The 20643-nt window shown below is 46.7% G+C and overlaps 1 protein-coding gene across 2 annotated transcripts in view; it reads left to right on the forward strand.

The window, feature by feature from the left end:
* Positions 1-20643, forward strand: part of DOCK1 (dedicator of cytokinesis 1) — a 560513-nt gene that overhangs the window by 102542 nt on the left and 437328 nt on the right. For both annotated transcript variants that reach the window (XM_061403980.1, XM_061403979.1), the window contains exons 17-22: positions 105-208; positions 1358-1541; positions 7387-7484; positions 13806-13895; positions 14227-14327; positions 18748-18882. In XM_061403980.1, coding sequence (XP_061259964.1) covers positions 105-208; positions 1358-1541; positions 7387-7484; positions 13806-13895; positions 14227-14327; positions 18748-18882 — 712 coding nt within the window. The remainder of the gene's footprint in view (positions 1-104; positions 209-1357; positions 1542-7386; positions 7485-13805; positions 13896-14226; positions 14328-18747; positions 18883-20643) is intronic.

The following is a 20643-nucleotide window of genomic DNA, read 5'->3' on the forward strand; positions in this document are numbered from 1 at the left end:
CAAAACAGTTTTGTAACTTTTTCAGAAAGGCAGCTCTCATGGCATTTTATGATGTTATTTTTGTCGTGACGGCTGTTGAAAATGATTATTGATCTCTGTTGCAGCTAAGGACAAATCTGAGAAAATATTCGCCCTCGCTTTTGTAAAGCTCATGCGCTATGATGGGACCACCCTGAGGGACGGGGAGCACGATCTGATCGTCTACAAGGTACGTTCTTCTTTCTGTTGGTGTGATGCTGTTGATGTTGACTGCTTCAAGCCTCTTTGGGCTTCCTGGCCTGAGTGGGCATCTCCCATCTTTGTGGCAACAGTGCTCTCTAGCAACTTTTAATTCTGAAAATGAACATTTCAGATGACCAGCTTTTTAGCTGTTCCTAAGGGGAGATGTTTGTTTGTTTTAGTCGCTAAGTCATGTCTGACTCTTAGCGACACCATGGATACCAGGTTCCTCTGTCCATGAGATTCTCCAGCAAAAATACTGCAGTGGGCTGCCGTTTCCTTCTCCAGTGGATCTTCCTGACCCAGGGATTGAACCTGCATCTCTTACATCTCCTGCATTGGCAGGCACATTCTTTACCACTCGAGCCACCTGGGAAGCCCATAATAACACATTAGATTTTGTTTAAAAAAATGCTCTGTGAGTGTGAATTCATCTAGAGGGACAGGGAAATAGTAAAAATAAGCAGTTTAGCACAGGATCTCAGTTCAATATTATGGCTGTTTTTTTCCTATTATTATTATTTTTTGACCGTGCAGCATGTGGGATCTTAGTTCCCTGACAAGAGATCAAACCCATGCCCCCTGCAGTGGAAGTGAGGTGTCCTAACCACTGGGTCACTGGGGAGGTCCCCTGCTCAATATTATTTAGCAAATTAGTCGGTAAAATAATTTAGACAAGAATAGACACATGTAGACGTGTAACTGTAGGCTTCCCTGGTGGCTCAGTGGTAAAGAATCTACTTGCAATGCAGCAGATGCAGGTTCAATCCCTGGGTTGGGAAGATCCCCTAGAGAAGAAAATGGCATCCCACTCCAGTATTCTTGCTTGGAAAATCCCGTGGACAGAGGAGCCTGGTGAGGTACAGTCCACGAGGTCGCAGACGAGTCGCACACAGCTTAGCAGCTAAACAGCAGCGACACGTGTAACCTGATCACTTTGTTGTGTGCCTGTAAGTAAGCACAGCGTTGGCAGCCAACTGTCCTCCAATAGAAAACATTAAAAAATTAAGTAAACTGTTTAGGAAATAATAGAGAACAAATGTCATGATGGTTCAAAGGATTAAGAATCACAAGGGGGTAGAAAAAATTGCCTGGGGCCCTGAGTCGCGTGTGACCTGTGGCGGCCTTAAACCCGCAGGCGGAAGCGAAGAAGCTGGAGGACGCGGGCACGTACCTGAGCCTGCCCTCCACCAAGGCCGAGCTGGAGGAGAAGGGCCACTCGGCCACAGGCAAGAGCATGCAGAGCCTCGGGAGCTGCACCATCAGCAAGGACTCCTTCCAGATTTCCACGCTCGTGTGCTCCACCAAGCTGACCCAGAACGGTGGGTGTGGGGCATGGAAAGCTGCACGCCTCTCCGCATGTTTTTTCCTTCTGCCGCCTCTTTCTCGTGCTCCCTGCTGGATGCAGGAGGCTTCGCCAGGTGCCTGACTCCTACCCATGAGCCCTTCATTGCTCTGTGATGGCCTGTGTGGATGCTGATGACGGGGAAAGAGGGCGGGGCTGACGGCCCTTCTGCTTTGAAACTCACATTCTGCTTTTACCCTAAGGATGAACCTCAAAGTGATGGATTTACTTTTTCTTAAAAAATTATCCATCTGCGTATCTAGATATCTATTTGTTTGGCTGTCCTGGATCTTAGTTGCCGCATGTGGGATCTAGTTCCCTGACCAGGAATTGAACCCAGGTCCCTTGCACTGGGAGTGCCGAGTCTCAACCACTGAACCACTGGGGATGTCCCTGAATATACTTTTGAAAAAGAATTTTGGCCAAGAGAAGGTAGCATGGCATAAAGCAAAGTCTGCATAATTGGGAGTCAGACCAATGCCCCAGGCTTGAACCCTGGGAATGACCTTGAACTAGGGTCCCCAAGCTAGTGTTCCTCATCTGTGTCCTGGTTATATGCCTGTCTCCTAGGACTCTATGAGGGCTATGGGAGGTGTAGGGTGTGAGACTCCACCCTCTTGGGTCTTCCCCTCTCCTCTTTGTTCATTGAAATAATTACCAGTTACGTTTACTTTTAAAAGCTGCTGTTGATAACATTTCTAGTCCCCCTGACGGGGAGATAAGGCGCCCCTTGCTGAAGCACTCACACCAAAGCACGGTCTTAAGGCAGCATCAGATGGTGCCCGGCTTCCCTGCTCTGGCGGCGAGGCTCCTTGGCCTCGTCCCCACTGCTCACAGCCTCCCTGCATTGTGGCCGCCCGGCTGGGGGCCACTTCTGATTCCGAGTACACCATCTGGTTGAGGCAGAGACCCCTCTGCACAGACCCTACACTGAGTAATCCAGCTTCCCAAATGTGACCGTCTCACAACTGTGCGGAGTACCTTCATGTTCTCTTGAAAGTCAGCTTGAAAATCCAATTTTTCCCTCTTAGCCACCTGATATGGATTTTGATTATTAATGTCTGTTGTTGTCATGAATTGTGTCCCAGGGGTTGTCCTTAAAGCTGGGGCCCAAGGGACAGTCATCGTTTGGACTTTAACAGGATAATCAAGGGCCAAAAGTAGCCCATATTCTGGAAGCCCCTGCTTGGTAGCGGAGGGTGCACTGGGGTGGGGTGTGTGGGCCCCGTTTAGACTTTCCCCACCTGCTGTCTCCTCCTGGTTGTACTGGGCTCTGCAAGCTTTGTTTCTCGCCATTTGTCTCAGGAGTAAATTGGGACCGGCTGCGGGGTGGGGCGGGGCGGGGTGGGGTGTGGAGGATGTGTGGCAGAGAGTAGCATGGCACTCAGATGCTTGAAGGCCATTTGGATACATCTTTCTAACAATACCTTCTTACCACGGTTTGCCTGGTGCATTTTGAATTCTCCCAGCCTGGGGTCCTGCTCTGAGCAGGTGAAAACCCTGCCCAGGGGCATTGGGTTCCCTGCATGCCTGGGGAAGGGTAGGTTATGTGCAGGCACTTTGCAAGTTTAATTCCCCGGGAAAGATGCCACTGGCAGGTTGGGCGCGGGTTTGAACCTGGGTTATAGCGAGGATGACCCCATAGGTCAGATGTCACCCTGGATACGGCCTTCACAGTCCATTCGCCTGATGACCAGCTACTCCTTCTAGATAGCAGCTCCCAACCTTATTGGCAGCAGGGACCAGTTTTGTGAAAGACAGTTTTTCCATGGACTGGGGGTAGAGGGCTGGGTGGGATGGTTTTGGGGTGATTCAAGCACATCACACTTATTGTGCACCTTATTTCTGTGGTTGCTACATCAGCTCCACCTCAGATCATCAGGCATTGGATTCCAGAGGTTGGGGACTCCTATTCTAGGGCCTCTTTGAACTCAGGGCAGCCTCTCTCATGGAGTATTTCAGCTTCTGCTGTGTCGTGGCATCTTCACTGCATCATAAGCCACCCTCTTACCTATGGGTCATATTCCAGAAGCATGTTTGGAAGCTGTTATTTGCAATTTGAATATGTTTCCCCATTAAACAGTGTTCTGAATAGCAGGTAGGTTGGGCCCACCCACAGAATCCTCCTTAACCCTCATGTCCCTGGAGAAGAGGACTGCGAACCAGGATATTCTCAAGGTATTAAGTCACAGTAATTTCCCAGGGAGATGCGTCTCGCTGTCTCTGACTTCCTGACTCTTCGAGTTCCACCAGTCTCAGGGTAGTCCTCTGCCTGGGACTGAGGGCAGGGCACCCTGGCTTCCGCAGCGGCTGTTGCTGGGCAACCAGGAAATTGCAGCTCTCAGTGATGCAGCTTACTGAGAGCCAGGAGGACCCGTCTTTTGTTGTTCATTTCACACCAGCCAGCGATGCCTCTTCTCGGGATGGTGGCTTGTCAGGTGTGCGAGATGGAGTTGCCCCAGTTGGCGTTGAGTCCCAGATTCTCATTTGAGGGAGTCATTTTTCCGAGACCGTGATTTGTTCCTGCGAAGGTCCGATACTTAGGGAAAAGGAGTGGCTGCATTACTCATCGAGATTTGTATGAAATGTCTCTGTTCTCAGCACTATGCTGGATGCTGTGGGAGAGAGCAGACAAAGCAGGAGATGTGGTTCCTCTCCTGAATCAGCTTACTGCCGAGTAAGAAACAGAGAAATCCTGACACAGAGTGTTGTTACAGGCCAGACTGCAGTGGCTACTGGGGATTGAGAGAGCGCTGGGCACCTAGGGGCTGGTCAAGCTCCCCCTTCTCAAAGGTGTTCTCAGAAAGATACAGCTGGGCCAATTAGCAGTTTGCAGACACCTTTGAGGAGGGGGAGCTTGGCCAGCCCCCTAGGTCCCTGCTCTCTCTGACCTCTCTCATTTCCCAACATCTCAAGGGCTTCCCTTGTGGTTCAGATGGTAAAGAATCTACCTGCAGTTCAGGAGAGCCGGGTTCCAACCCTAGGTCCGGAAGATCCCCTGGAAGAGGGCATGGCAACCTACTGTAGTATTCTTGCCTGGAGAATCCCATGGACAGAGGAGCCTGGGGGGCTACAGACCATAGGGTTGCAAAGAGCCAGACACAACTGAATGACTAACATGATGATCTTTTCTCAAAAGAACAATGTAGAGGTGAACCTCAGCCTCCTTCTAATCCAAAGTGCCACTAACTTTGCTTGAACGGATTCAGATTATTAACTAGCCTCTGTTTAAAAAAAAATGCTGGTAATTCTTATGAGGTAGAAAGCTCCCTTTGGAGAAGGCAATGGCACCCCACTCCAGTACTCTTGCCTGAAAAATCCCATGGGCGGAGGAGCCTGGTGGGCTGCAGTCCATGGGCTCGCGAAGAGTCGGATTCGACTGAGCGACTTCATTTTCACTTTTCACTTTCATGCATTGGAGAAGGAAATGGTAACCCACTCCAGTGTTCTTGCCTGGAGAATCCCAGGGACGGGGGAGCCTGGTGGGCTGCTGTCTATGGGATTGCACAGAGTTGGACACGACTGAAGCGGCTTAGCAGCAGCAGCAGCAGCAGAAAGCTCCCTTAACCCCAGGACTGAGATCATGACTGAGCAGGATGTAGCCTTTCTCATGACTTCCCTTTTGATTAGAAATTAAAATGTGTCAGCTTTCTTGATGGATGACTAAAATGTTCATCTCATTGATGGATGGCTGCTGCAGGTCTTCCTGCTGGCTATCATGCTAAGTGCTTTTTCCATGTCTTACTATTTAATTCTTGCACCAACCCTGTGACTAGGGATCCATGCACCCATTGTTCAGATAGGAAAACTGAGGTGAAGGTACTTGTCCAAGGTCATAAAGCGGTTCTTGCTGCTGTTGAGTTGTGCAGTCATGTCTGTTTGTGACCCCATGGACTGCAGCATGCCAGGCTTCCCTGTCCTTCATCATCTCCTGGAACTTGCTCAAACTCATGTCTATTGAGTTGGTGATGCCATTGAACCATCTAATCCTCTGTCATCCCCTTCTCCTCCTGCCTTCAATCTTTTCCACCATCAATGTCTTTTCTAATGAGTCAGTTCTTCACATCAGAAGGCCAAAGTTTTGGAGCTTCAGCTTCAGCATCAGTCCCTCCAATGAATATTCAGGATTGATTTCCTTTAGGAATAACTGGTTTGATCTCCTTGCTGTCCAAGGGATTCTCAAGAGTCTTCTCCAACACCACAGTTCAAAAGCATCAATTCTTTGGTGCTCAGCCCTCTTTATGGTCCAGCTCTCAGCATGGCCCAACTGATGCTTGAATCTATGCTATTCCAAATACACTAGGATGTCCCCCTGCATTTTCCTGTTTGTAACGCTTACCTTCAACACCTGTGCTTGGGTGAGGCCATATAAATGAGAATGTGTGTTTGGTGCTTATCACCTTTTATGTGGTTTGATCTTTATGGGGTTTCCCTGATTGCTCAGATGGTAATGCAGAAGACCTGGGTTTGATCCCTGGGTCAGGAAGATCCCCTGGAGGAGGGCATGGCTACCCACTCCAGTATTCTTGCCTGACAGTAATGCAGGAGACCTGGGTTCGATCCCTGGCTTGGGAAAGTCCCCTGGAGGAGGGCATAGCTTCCCACTCCAGTATTCTTGCCTGGGAAACCCCAGGAACAGAGGAGGTTGGCAGGCTACAGTTCATGGGGTTGCAAAGAATCTGACATGACTGAGCGACTGACGCTTTCACATCCTTAAATTATAATTGTCTTGTGTTCACTGAAATTCTACTTTATTGCCAAAATTATGTTTTTCTTTTCAGTATTGACTAGGGTTTTTTTTTTTTAATAGAGACAGTGTCTGTAGCAGAAGCTCATTCCTGATGAGCATAAACAGTACATTAGATGTGTCTTGCTAGTTGTGTTTCTTCACGTAATGGGATATTAATATGACTTCAAGTGAGAGTTGTGTAGGCCCACGTCTTTTCCTCGAGATGTTTTGGAGTCTGTCTTCATGCCTTAAACAAAATCATTTCTCAACATTGTCTTACACAATGTCTTTAGTCTGCAAAAACCAATGCATTCAACTTGTGGTTTTTCTGTTAGAAAACAAACATAAAGACTCCGGAAAGGCCCAGCCTTGGTGAGGGCGGCAGGCTCAGTACAGCAGTGGCCAGCGTCCTGTCTCCTTCAGGGCCTGCCCCCTTGCATTCTCAGCACTGCGTTTGAGTTGGTTATTTTATATCGCATGCCCAGGCGCTCAGTCATGCCCGACTCTTTGCGACCCCTTGGACTGTGGCTCGCTGGGCTCCTCTGTCCACGGGATTTCCCAGGCAAGAATACTGGAGTGGGTTGCCAGTTCCTCCTCCAGGGGATCTTCCCAACCCAGGGATTGAACCCAGATCTCCTGCGTCTTCCCCATTGCAGGCAGTTTCTTTACTGCTGAGCCGTCGGGGAGGCCCGTATTTTATATTATTTTATCTTAAAAAGTAAGAGTCTTATTCTCAAGCAGGGAATAGCCTCTGGGGAGAAGCTGCCAGGAGCGGCTTCGCAGGCCTGCTGCTGCTCTGATTTGCCTTCTTGGAGGTGGAAAGGCTGGTCTTCCTTTCATGGGCTCCTAGCTGCCTTTCTGAAGCTTTTGTTTGTAAATCATTTCATGGTAAATGTAATTGAAAGTAATGAATTCAGCTGCACTGGGCATCAAGGATGCCTCTAGAAAAGTACTGAAATATTTAGCTGGCGAACATTTCCAAATAGACTTGGTTTTTCTGTTCAAAAAGTGATGTTGGAGACCTGATGTGATGGGTGCATGAGGGAGACGGGGTCCTTGCTGGGAGGAACTGATTGTCATTTCCCGTTTTCAGTGGACCTGCTGGGGCTCCTGAAGTGGCGATCCAACACCAACCTGCTGCAGCAGAACCTGAGGCAGCTGATGAAGGTGGACGGCGGAGAGGTGGTGAAGGTAACACGTAGTTCTAAAGTGTAGGAACAGGGGTCGGTGCGGCCTCCTAGGACAGCCACGCCTCCAAGACACGGGGGTTCGGTTTCACATTGTGGTGGGAGAGCAGGCCACATGAATGATTTGGTTCCTCGATGCAGATCGAAGGGATGCCCACGCCCTGCTGTAGTCTTTCGAGTGTGTGGTAGCATCGTGTCAGAAAAACTAGCTACGATATAAAATGGGTAACCAACAGGGACCTCGTGTACAGCACAGGGGACTAAGCTCATTATTTTATAAAAACCTGTAATGGAAAAGAATTTTAAAAACTATAATATATAATATATTATATAATGTATTATGTACGATATATAATACATATATAACATATATGTGTGTTTATATGTACATGGATATATATGTATGACTGAACCACTGTGCTGTACACCTGAAACGAACACATTGTAAATAAACTATACTTCAGTAAAAACACCCCCCCCCCGATAAACCTTCCAAAATTAAAAAAAATCATGTCCATACCTTAATTAAAAATACCTTGTTGAGAGAAATGCTGTCACCCTAATCTTCAGTGGTTGATAACCCTTTTGCAGTAGTCATATCAGAGATCGCTGATCACATCACCACCACAAATATAGCAATGAAGAAGCTGGAAATAACGTGAAAATTATCAAAACGTGACCTAGAGACACCGAGTGAGCGAGTGCTGTTGGAAAAACGGGGCCGATAAACTTGCTGGATCCAGGGTTGTCACAAACCTTGGGGTGGTAAAAACCAGCATGCCTGCCGAGTGCGATGAAACGCGGTCTGCCCGTGTGGGGCTCTGGCTCTGACCCCTTAAACCACTAGTATCTTTGGGATGTTGACGCATGCCTCTAGGAGGACAGTCCTCCTTGGACCCTGGTCGGGGAGGGTGGCCTGGCTTCACTGTGAGGGAAATGGTCTTTGGAATCAACTGAGTCTAGGACTCTGGGTTCTCACTGTGGGGCTACCGTAGTTTGAATAACCTCGTTTAAGCCTTGCTTTCCCTGCCATAGCCTGTGTCTTTGCTGGGCTTCCCTGGTGGCTCAGACAGTAAATAATCTGCCTGCAATGCAGGAGACCTGGGTTCAATCCCTGGGCTGGGAGGATCCCCTGGAGAAGGGAATGGCCACCCACTCTAGTATTCTTGCCTGGAGAATTCTATGGATAGAGGAGGCGCCTGGCAGACTACAGTCCATGGGGTCACAGAGTCGGACACGACTAAGCTACTAACACACGCACTTTCCCTGCTGTAAAATGGACAGGACCAGAGTGCCGTGTTCAGATGACCTTGTGGAGGCTGCGTAAGGTTCTGGCCCTGGGAGGCGGTCCAAGAGTGTCACGATTTATGGTCATCACTGTCCTGCCGTCCTGGCTCTCAACTCACGCAGAAGCCCTGTCGTCGATGTGGAGAACTGCATGGTGTGTCCGTGAAGTCGCAGTCTTCAGTCTTAGCTGCTTTCCCCCTCTGCAGCCTTGGTTTATTTCTTAGCCTCTCACAGAGCAAGCTCTGGAGCAATGCTGGCTGCCCTCCTGAATCTTCACCTGAGATCGGACAGTCAGACTGGTGTGATCGGAGGTCCCTTGGAATGCTCAAGTTTGGTCCTTATTGGCACTTTTGAGTGCCTGTCTGTGGCCACTGGGCTCCACCCGGGCTGGTGGCAGCAGGCTGGCCCCCCTGAGCAGGCTCCCTGCTGCCACGTCTGTGCTGCTGCCTCGTCCTGTACCCTCCGTGAGATGCTTGCGGAGGGAGACAACCTTATCTCTCTAAAAATTAATTACTTCAAATGGTCTCAATTAAACAGCAGTGTGGTTAGCTTCAGTATAAATTAATTCGGTGGCGTCGCTCTCCTGAATTCATTGTATAACCATTCAAACATATCCTTGCTAATCTTCAAAGTTTAATCATCTTTTCCCGGCCCTTGTCTTCTTCTCTGGGCTTGGACAATGTTAATTGTATTTTAAACTTCCCAGGGTTCTATGAATTCCCTAATTCAGATGAAAACTGGCTGAATAACTTCACAGCACTTCTTTAAAAGACCCGCAGTTAATGAAATTGTGTCCTCTTTCATTTTGCGGCCCCTGTATCACATCAGGGATTACTTGTATTTCTGTTGAACTTTTGTTACACTGACCAGGGAAAATCTAGAGCCATCTGGTTTTATTGCCTTCCTCTGTTCCTTTTAGCTGATCTATTATCATCTCCTATTGTTCATCCCTGGAGGTGATTTTTCACCTCTCTCGTGACCCTTCCTGTGTCCACTGGAACTACCCAGGCCTGGAGGACCGGTCTGGCCCTTACCTGGAAGGTTTATTCTTTCCAGTCACCAGCATGTCTTAAATACCCTTAGGCCTAGAGTGGAGAACGGACTCATCTGAGGACCACACAGGGTCCCAGCCTGCATGGGGGGCTGCTTTCCATTATATGGAAGAACATTTATAGGCTGTGCATCTTATTCCACTTATTTAAGACTCCCCTTTTGTGTATTTGTAACTTTTTTCTTAAGATTTTTTTTTTTTTTGGATGTGTACCGTTTTTTTAGGAACTCTTTAGAGGAATTAAAGAACCTCTTGATGAGGGTGAAAGAGGAGAGTGAAAAAGCTGGCTTGAAACTCAACATTAGAAAAACTAAGACCATGGCATTCAGTCCCATCACTTCATGGCAAGTAGAATGGGAGAAAGTGGAAGCAGTGACAAATTTTCTTTTCTTGGGCTCCAAAATCAATGAGGACAGTGACTGCAGCCACGGAATTAAAAGGCACTTGCTCCTTGGAAGAAAAGCTATGACAAATCTAGATAGCATATTAGAAAGCAGAGACATCACTTTGCCAACAAAGGTCCATATAGTCAAAGCTATGATTCTTCCAATAGTCATGGACAGATGTGAGAGTTGGGCCATAAAGAAGACTGAGCACCACACAATTGATTTTTTTGAATTGGGGTGCTGGAGGAGACACTTGAGAGTCCCTTGGACAGCAAGGAGATCAAAGCAGTCAATCCTAAAGGAAATCAACTCTGAATATTCATTGGAAAGACTGATGCTAAAGCTGAAGCTCCAATACTTTGGCCACCTGATGCAGAGAATCAACTCATTGGACAAGACTCTGATGCTGGGAAAGATTGAGGGCAAGAGGAGAAGGGAGTGGCAGAGGATGAGATGATTAGATGGCATCACGGATTCAATGGCCATGAATTCGTGCAAACTCTGGGAGATAGTGGAGGACTGGGAAGACTGGTGTGCTGTAGTCCATGTGGTCGCAGAGCTGGACACAGCTTAGCAACTGAACAACAGCAACATTTTTTACAGTCTTTATCAACTTTATTATACTATTGCTTCTGTTTTGTCTTTTGGTTTTTTTGGCCTCAAGGCGTGTGTGACCTAAGCTCCCTGATCAGGGATTGAACCTGTACCCATTTGTACTGGAAGATGAGGTCTTAACCACTGGACCACCGGAGAAGTCCCTGTGTATTTGTAACTTTTACTAGAAAGATGACATTGCCTGATAGACTGTTGAAAGTATTTGGTCATTTGGAAAAAGTGACATTGCTTGAAGAAAATATTGTTCCTATGAAAATGGCGATCGTGGTTTCCAGTGGATGGTCTTGGAGAGAGTGGGAGTCAAAAGCAGCCCTTTCAGGCCTTGGGTGGGGCCCACCCTCAGGACACTCCTGTCCCTGCAGTGCTGCAGCGATCCAGGCCCCGGCCCCTGTTTCTGTGCCATTCATCTGGGTGGGGCGGGTGGACCTATTTCCTCGAACTGTGCCAAGCCAGGGCTTGGCACCTGTTGAGTCTCTTGGCAGGAACATTGGGCTTTTAGCAGATGGCATCAAGTTTTGACCTTTGCAAAGCATTTACAATCTGAAAATGATGGGAAATGATACAAAAGTAATGAAGGTGGTGCAGGATTACATAATTACGGAGTTGACAGAACCACGGATGTCTAGGCCAGAATGCCTCCTGGTCCGGCTGGTCTCATTTCCCTGCCCATTTCTGTGTGACACTTCCTGGCACGGAATAGGGGGTTGGAGGCACAGTGGGACAGAACGAGGATTTTATGCCTGATGGGTCTCGGATTGCTTGCTAGGTCTGGGAGCTTGTCGTCTCTTGGGAAGAAGAGCTTTGTTAGTTGTTCAGTCATGTCTGACTCTGCAACCCCATAGACTGCAGCCTGCTAGGCTCCTCTGTCCATGGACTTCTCCGGGCAAGGATACTGGAGTGGGTAGCCATTCCTTTCTCCAAGGGATCTTCCAGACCCAGGGAGCCATCCCGGGTCTTCTGCACTGCAGGCGGGTTCTTTATCATCTGAGCCACCAGGGAAGAGCTGTGGGACCCTGAATGTGCAAGCTTCCACAGCTTGGGGAGCTAAGGGGTGAGCTCTGGTGGGAGGGCAGGTCTTTGGTTTCTCAGTCTCGAGATCCTCTGGGGACATGAGAGGCCCTGGAGTTCTGTGTGTGGGCCGAGCAGCCGAGGAAGACCTGGTCCGGGGATCTCACACAGCCACTCCTCTGTCCTAGCTGTGGGGCTGTCTCACTTACTCCTTGTGTTCCTAATAACCACGTGATCGAGACATAGTTCACATACCAGAAAATACCCTTTTAATTCATACAGTTCACTGGTTTTCAGTATATCCACAAAGTTGTGCAACTACCTGAACGATCTTATTTCAGAACATTTCCATCACCAGAAAAAGAAACCCTGTACCTGTTGGCCATCACTCCACTCTGCCTGCCACCAGCTGTCTTCATAGACTTGACTATTCCAGCTACTTTATGTAAATCGAGTGACAATATTTAACATTTTTTCTTATTGACTTCTTTTCCTGAGTACAGCGCTTTCAAGGCAGGTGGTGGCATGTATCAGAACTTCATTCCTTTTTCTGTTTAAATAATAAATACTGCACTGTATGGATATGCCACAGTTTCTGGGCTTTCCCAGGTGGTGCTCGTGGTAAAGAACCTGCCTGCCAGTGCAGGTGACATAAGAGACAAGGTTTCAATCCTTGGGTCAGAAAGATCCCCTGGAGGAGGAAATGGTACCCACTCCAGTACTCTTGCCTGGAGGACCCCGTGGATAGCGAGCCTGGCAGGCTGCAGTTCATGGGGTTGCAAAGAGTCAGACCCAACTGAGGTGATTTAGCATGCAAGCATTCCATTCATTAGGTGATGGACGCTTGGGTTGTTTCCGCGTTTTGACCATGGTGAATAAAGCTCCTCTGAATATGTGCCCACATTTTTGTGTAGATACACGTTTTCCATTCTTTTGGTTTCATACCCAGGAATGAGATTATTGAGTTGCGTGGTAAATCTACATTTAACTTTCTGATGGATTGTCAGTTGGTTTTCCAAAGCCATTGCCTCATTCTACATTTCTACCAGTATATATATCAGGGCTCCGGTTTCTCTCTGCCTTTCTCATGCCTAACTGTTGTCCGTCTGTTTGATGATAGTCACCACGCTCTGGATGAAGTGATAGCTCACCCTGGTTTCAGTGTGCAGATCCATTTCAGTGTGCAGATCCATTTCAGTGTGAAATCCAGTGATTTCACCATGAACATACACATACTTCATTCCCTTGCATGGTCACTAGTCCACCGTGTGGCATTTTGCCCTACCCCACCGACAGGGAACTCATTACTTCCAATGCAGTCTTTAGTTCATCTTATACTTCTTTCTAGGGAGAACAGGGGAAGGATTCAAAGATAATTTCTTGTGTGACATAACTTTGAAGTCTCCTAATTTTTTCAAAATTATATTCCTAGTATTTTGTCATTCTATGCTGTAATATTTATTTGGTGACATAGTAGGCTATAATAGGATTTCTAAATTACTGTTACATAAATTAAGCACTTCCTGGCCCCCTGCTCTGTACCCCAGTTTCAGAATCACATAGCACCTGTATTTACAGAAGATCCTTTATTAAACTAGAATTTGTCCCTTTGTGGAACTGCCCACTCGCTAGCTCAGGTCCCACCCAGGGTGAACGGGATAAGTCAGATTCAGTCTTCCTGGGGTTGCTGTTGAACTCCTGGTCTTGGTGAAAACCAGGAGAAGGGTTGGAGAGGTCCCATGGGGGGTGGGGGATGAGCTCTGTGCATTTCCTTGCTGCGCATCCTCCACTTAACTTAGGGTGGCTTGTCTTTGTTCTGAATTCGCTCATCTCAGATTTTTGTCACATGTGTGTCGTGGCCGTGAAGAATCAGTAGGTGCTGTTCGGGAAAGCTGGGTGTTGGGAGTTCTGCCAAAGGTGATCGGCTGGGGAGAGTTGGAGAGTTGGTATCGCCTGTTGACTTTTTGTGTCCCTCCAGTTCCTCCAGGACACCTTGGATGCCCTCTTCAACATCATGATGGAGAACTCGGAGAGCGAGACCTTTGATACGTTAGTGTTTGATGCTCTGGTAAGGGACCTTGACTTTGCATCTGCTTAGAAATTACGGGGCTTTCATGTTGCAACCTTTGAAGCTGGGGCGGGAGCCGTCACAGTAACCTTGAAAGCGTTTTCAGTTGTAAGCCCAATCAAAGCAAATGAATTGAGAGGTAGAAAGTTTCTTGTAATGTAGTGCTGTAGTTTTGGATGTAATTGTCAGCGGAAGAAGAGATAAACTGGCTGGCCAGCCTGTGTCTGAAAATGTTAGTGCCCAGTTGACTTGCACAGAGGTGCAGGTGATTCAGCTGAAGATTCCAAAATGGTTTGCATCTCTTTTGCTAATGAAAATATTAATTTAACAGGTATTTATCATTGGACTAATTGCTGATAGAAAATTTCAGCATTTTAATCCTGTTTTGGAAACCTACATTAAGAAACACTTTAGTGCAACCTTAGCCTACACGTAAGTTGTTTTTTGTTGTTTTAAAACCAGTTCTTCTTTTTGTATCTTTGTTAAGACTCTTTTCCGTGTACTTTTGCCTATGGTTCTACATTTCCCTTCCCCAATGGTGAGTTTCCTGGAATCATTTTTATTACTGTTTTCCTCTTAACAGACCTAAAAATCTTGGAAAAGATAGGTGATGCATTATAGGATTCTGGAATAAATTCTTGTTCTTCTCTACACCTTTCTTTTGTCTTTGAGTTGTTCCCTCTATGTTTGATGAAATGGATATATGAATACAGAGTGCTTGCCACACTGCAGCTTCCTCACAGCCATTTGATGAATGAATAAATGGATGTGGTCTTGTCTTGAGATTATTGGTTATTTAGTGTGAATATTAATAAAATTCAGTCTTATACTTTTCAATCTATTTCTTCACTCTTTATTTTTTAAGGTTGCAGCTGATTTGTTTATTTTTGCTCTGCTGGATCAAGCTGGATAAAATAATTTTTTTTTTCTTTTAAAGTGGTTTAGTGATGTTTAAAGAGGCAGAATGTTAATGTTGTTCAGATAAAACATCTGCAGGTTTGGCAATTATTTTTAAACTTCATCTGGATATTGGCTTTTAATACTCCTACATTTCTTTCTTTTAAAAATTTTTTTCTTTACATAGTTGTTTTTATTGAAGTGGCATTGATTTGAAAGGTGGTGTTAGTTTCAGGTTTACAGCAGAGTGATTCAGTTATGTGTGTGTGTATAATATATACATATATTCCTTTTCAGATTCTTTTTGCTCTTTAAAGAGTTCCTCTCCTCTGTTCCAGAAGCTTCAGCTCTGACTAACTAGGATTCTGACTCCCCACCCAGCTGTTCTGCACTCACCTAGCTGCTCCCTACCTGGCCCCCTCTCGGGTCCCTGGGAGTAGGGCTCCCAGGGGAAGGTGTGGAGCCTGGTGTCAAGGCCACAGCCCTGGGACTTGCTGCCACGGCTTGTGTTACCACGGTCACTTGCAAACTTAGGTTGCTTCGCGTCTCTGAGCTTCAGCCTTCTTATCTGCACAACAGCACGGTTGTAGGTTTTCTTGAGAATTTTAATAAGTTCTTAACGTGTCAAGTGTTTGGAATAATCCATGGCACTTAGCACCAAGCAGTAGTTATATTCCGTTATTATTAGAATTATTAGGGCGAGTTCCTCGTTCTCTCACAGTGGGATTTATTGGCACTGATTCAGACTGTTTTCTGTGTGAGCTGCAGTGAAAAAGAAAGGTTTAATATTTTAAAGAACATTTCACTTAGATTCCTTAGAAATGATTCCCTTTTAGGGCCAGGAACTTGAATCGAAGTTCCCATCTGTGTCTTGCCCCTACTTAGGTCAGAACCTGTTGTCCCTGGCTGCGGGAACTCAAGGTCAGCGGGCCTGTCCCTGGGTCTCGGACTCTTCTGTATCTTCAGTAGTGCTTGTTTATTGTAGGGCTGCTGGTGGAGCCCCACGTGGCCAGGAAGCAGGGGTGTCCTCAGGCACACAGGGCAAGCTGTGACAAGCTTGCTGCTTGCTGGCTAATCAACCTTTGTTTAAGACCTTCAGTTCTCTCTGTGGAGAAGCCCAGTTGGCCCGCACTTCAGACCTGCAGACTGTTGGTCGGGTGGCACCATCTCGCTATAGCAACCAAAAGGAGTCAGTGCAGGGTTCGGGGCGGGGGGGGCCTGAATGCTGCTCTGGGTCCCATGTGACCTCCTGCTGTGTCACCGCCACCATCCTCCTTTACTGAAACTGGGCCCAACAACTGTTCTCAGATGAGAGTTTTTACTTTCATTTTAGAAAGTCAGAACGGTGGCAAGGTCACCGTGCTGCAGGCCAGGTCCTCTTTCTGGCGTCCCCTTGCCCTTACTCTCAAAGGGGGAAGCATACCTGGGGAGCATTGGGCAGGTTAGTCCATGGAAGACACAGAAAGTACCATCTTACTGTTAAGTTACAACAGGATGGAGCCAAGAATCCGTATCCTCTCGTCCAGTCTGTCATCTGCAGAAAAATTTTTAATTTCGGAAAATAAGTGTTCTTATCTTGTTTTGACTAACCAGCAACCCCAAGTGGTTCTTCAGCCGTTGGAATCTGAGCATTTCGCCTTGAAATGCCAGAGGAGATAATTGAGGTTCACGCAGTTCTAACGCAATCAGGAAGGCTGCCTCTGCCCTAATGAAGTGTTTGCAGCGTTCTCCAGCCCAGGGGACATTCTAGTACCAAGCATCATCACAAACAGTCTCTCCCCTCCCCTGCTTGGGGGGGGAGGTGGGCGGAGGCTTAGATTAGATTCCCATCCAGGCAGTTTCTTTACCTCTTTCCTTTGATAAATGTTGAGATCTTGAGCCTTTCTTTGCAAACAACTCTGAGAAAAAATTAACGATGACTAGAGGCAATGGGTGTTACTTCTTAGCCTTCTAAGTCACAGAGCAGGTGCTTGCTGCATGGGTGGTTCACGGGGCAGAGTGACCGGGGCTGGTCCAAGCCAGGAGGGAGGGAGGCGTCAGCTTTTGGGACGGTTCTTCCCCAAAACCAGCAGGACGTGCTCCTTCTGTGCACAGACCTGCCTTTCCCGGAGCTGGTTCGGGCCTCCTCCCCACTGAACCGATGCCCCATTGGTCTGGTCCTCTCACCTGGGGCTGAGCAGTTTGGTCTTTCTATAGTTACAAGTGGTGTGACGGGTGTGGATTCGGGTCCTGTGACTTCCTGATTTATTTTCTGATTCTGGGCCATGCTTTCCTTCTTTTTGTTCTTTCCTTTGACTGAACTTTTGGAAGGATTTCCAAAATCTGTTTCTATGGAATGAATGTGAAAAGTGAAAGCGTCAGTCGGTTAGTCATGTCTGACTCTTTGCGACCCGATGGACTGTAGCCCACCAGGCTCCTCTTATCCATGGGATTCTCTGGGCGAGAATACTGGAATGGGTAGTCATTCCCTTCTCCAGATGGAATGTATATTTCTTGGGCTATCAGTAGGGTTTAAGAGAACAGGGTGTGTGGGGCTGTCAGTTTGGGAAAGTATGTTGTTAAACTGGGTGAAACAGCTTTTATGCCAGGACTTGAGAGGCTCTGCCAGGCCTCGAGAACCATCACAAGACTTGTAAGGGTAGATACCTTCCCAGGGTCGGGACCAGGGGAACCTAACGGGAGGGGATCTTTCTGGCCTCACTTCTTCAGGACACACTGCCAGGAAGGCTCCTGTGACAGCATTGTGAGGTTTCTTGAGTTCTTCATCTTGATCAGTGTTAGAAATGATTTCACATCCACTCAGTCGCCCCACAGCCTTTTTATTGTGATTTATCAGTAAAATCGTTTCTCTTAGGTTCTTCCGAGGTCATCCACGAGCCAAGTTTCAGTTGCTCTTATGAGTGACTTGTACTAATCTCAAATAACAAGCTGGTGCACACTGGCTCCTAACTTAACGAGAAGAGCTGTCAGTACCTTGGCAGGTTGTTGCTGTTGCTGTTGTTTTTTATGAATATTTAAAAGCCAGAAGGAATTCTTGTTGATTACTGAAAAAGTTAGGGGGTGGAGACGTTTGGTTTGGGGGTAATTTTGTTGGTTGTTGTCATACAAGTTTTACATATGTTGCTAGTTTTTGAAGTTACAGTGTAGCCAAACGCACCACAAGCTGAAAATACACTGAAGTTATTTAATTATTCCTTTATGATTTAAAAGGCTTGACTTGAAGATTATTAGTTTATGGGCCAGTAGTTGGCTCCGTGGTAGAGAACCTGTCTGCCAATGCAGGAGATGTGAGTTCAGTCTCTGGGTTGGGAAGATCCCCTGGAGGAGGAAATGGCAATCCACTCCAGTATTCTTGCCTGGGAAATCCCATGGACAGAGGAGCCTGGCATACTACTGTCCATGGGGTCATGAAGAGTCAGACATGACTGAGCGTACATGCATAGAGGTAGAAAATGTAGACATTTGGACAGAATTAAAAACTGATTATTACTCTTACTGCCTCTATCATTTGAAAATAGCACTCAATTGAAAAAAAAGAGCATTATGAAAACAGATATGTCTGTAAAGAAAACCCCTTTGATTTTGTTGTTGAGCATTGGAATGCTAGATCACCCACCGAGTCCTGGGCTTCTCCATCTGCAAATTAGGGGTAAAACTGAACACTTGTCATACAGTGTTGCTGTGGAGAATAAATTATATAATACTCTTAAATGCTTAGGAGGACATCTAAAACTTAGAAAATGCTTGTTAAATGCTCAGATCTCGCTCCTCTGAGAGTTGTTTTATGGGTCACTTTTAATCTGTTTCGAATACATTTCACAAATATGCACATACTGATAATTTGTGAACCCAGCTAAAAAGAACCCAAATATCCACTTGTATATTTCTGCCCCAGTTAAGAAATGAGATACTGTAGTTGTCTGAATTTGTTGATGTGTGTTTCCGTTCTAAACAGGAAGCTGACGAAAGTTTTGCGGAACTATGTGGACAATGCCGAGAAGCCGGGAATAAGTGACCAGCTGTATAAAGCCATGAAGGCTTTAGAGTACATCTTCAAGTTCATCGTGCGTTCCCGGATCCTGTTCAACCAGTGCGTGTCCCCGTGCCAGCTCTCCAGAAGGCTGGGAGGAGACCCTTTTCTTCCTTCCTTTCTTCCTTCCTGCGTCTTCTCCCTTCCGCTGCCTCGTTCTTCTTTGCCTCTCTCTCCTCCTCCCCTTCCTTTCCCTGTGGTCTAGCAGAACATGGCAGTTAACAGACAGCAATTCTGGGCTGGAGCTGTCCACGCTCACCCTAACTGCTCCTCAGTGGAGTAAAAGGCAAGCTCTCTGAGTTTGAGTCTTGAGCCCTGAGTCTGAACTGTATGCCTGTGAGTCAAACATTGTCTCCTGAAAGCATTGGCATTTTGTCCGACACAGTACAGACTGAACACCCAGAGTTCTACAGTTCTTTTCAGTGTTATTTTACAGAGGAAAAAAACCCCTTGAAGAACACACAAAATTAAAACAAGCCACATCAACAATAATAAACAGCAAGGTAAATTAACTCACCTGGGAAGATGGTGGGGCTTCCGCCCTCTTTCCTTCAACTAGAATCATGTTTGTTTCTAGAGAGAGGTTCCTATACACGAAATGGCCTTGTGCATGGACATTCAGTGTTTTAACTTAGGGATGTGTTTCATGGATTATCTGGGCAAATTTATGAGTTGTTTTCAAACTTTAAAGTGGATTGGGGTATTTCCGATCCACTTTAAAATAATGACTTCATCATTTTATAGAGAACATTAGTGTTTTTTCCTAGATATCTATAGATGAAAGAATGGGGCTAAAATAAATGAGGTTGCAGTCGGTCCACAACGTTTAGCTCTGAATGCAGAGAGGAGAAGCAGGGGTAGATGGGATGCTGGGGCGTTGAAGCCGACTCCCGCTGCTGCTGTTTGCGGAGGCTCCTGCTTAGGGTGCCCTACAGTGGGTGATGCTGCTCCTTGTCAGTTATGGGAGGGTGATGTTCTCGTGTGAGTCCGAAACACAGAGACGGAGTTTAAGAATCAGTGTCCCTCTGATTCACAGAGTACATGTCACCTTTAAAAGCACAGCCCTCTTGAAACGTATCAGTGAATATGGGGAATTGAGGGAGTGTGGACCCAAGTCGTACCTCCTTATTGACTCTTCATTTTGTTGGCCTGAAGTTGGCTTTCCAGAACAGCCAGGGAGAGAGAGGGGAGGTATTCACGAACCAGTCTCGTGTACCCTGTGGGGCACGTAAGCCAGAGGAGCAGGAGACTGTGTGTAGAGCTGTAAGAGTCACAAACGGGGTGGTGCCCTCCACTGATCAGTGGCCACAGCCCCTGTGTTACTGGACAAGGATGGCCTGTGCTGTGGTCATTCTACGGTTCCTGTGAGTTCAGACCCGTGGTTTGAGGCCGTCATGCTCTGCTCCTTGACTGAAGAATACACTCTTTTACTTTGCTTATCATGGATAGGTGTGAATCTTGATGAGGGTCACTAAGCTTTCTGTTTTTGTCAGGGTGAAACCTGTTGATGATTTTCTCACTGTCAAGGTGTGAAAGATGACTAAGAAAGTAGGGTGTTTTTTTTTCTCTGTATTTTATCATATTTTTCAGTAAAATTGCTTCTACAAAAAGGAACTTTTTGGAAGCCCATGGTAGAGACCTAACAGAAGCAGAAGATATTAAGAAGAGATGGCAAGAATACACAGAAGAACTGTACAAAAAGATCTTCACGACCTAGATAATCACGATGGTGTGATCACTGACCTAGAGCCAGACATCCTGGAATGTGAAGTCAAGTGGGCCTTAGAAAGCATCACTACGAACAAAGCTAGTGGAGGTGAT

The sequence above is a fragment of the Bos javanicus genome, chromosome 26 (assembly GCF_032452875.1).
Source record: "Bos javanicus breed banteng chromosome 26, ARS-OSU_banteng_1.0, whole genome shotgun sequence".
NCBI lineage: Eukaryota > Metazoa > Chordata > Mammalia > Artiodactyla > Bovidae > Bos > Bos javanicus.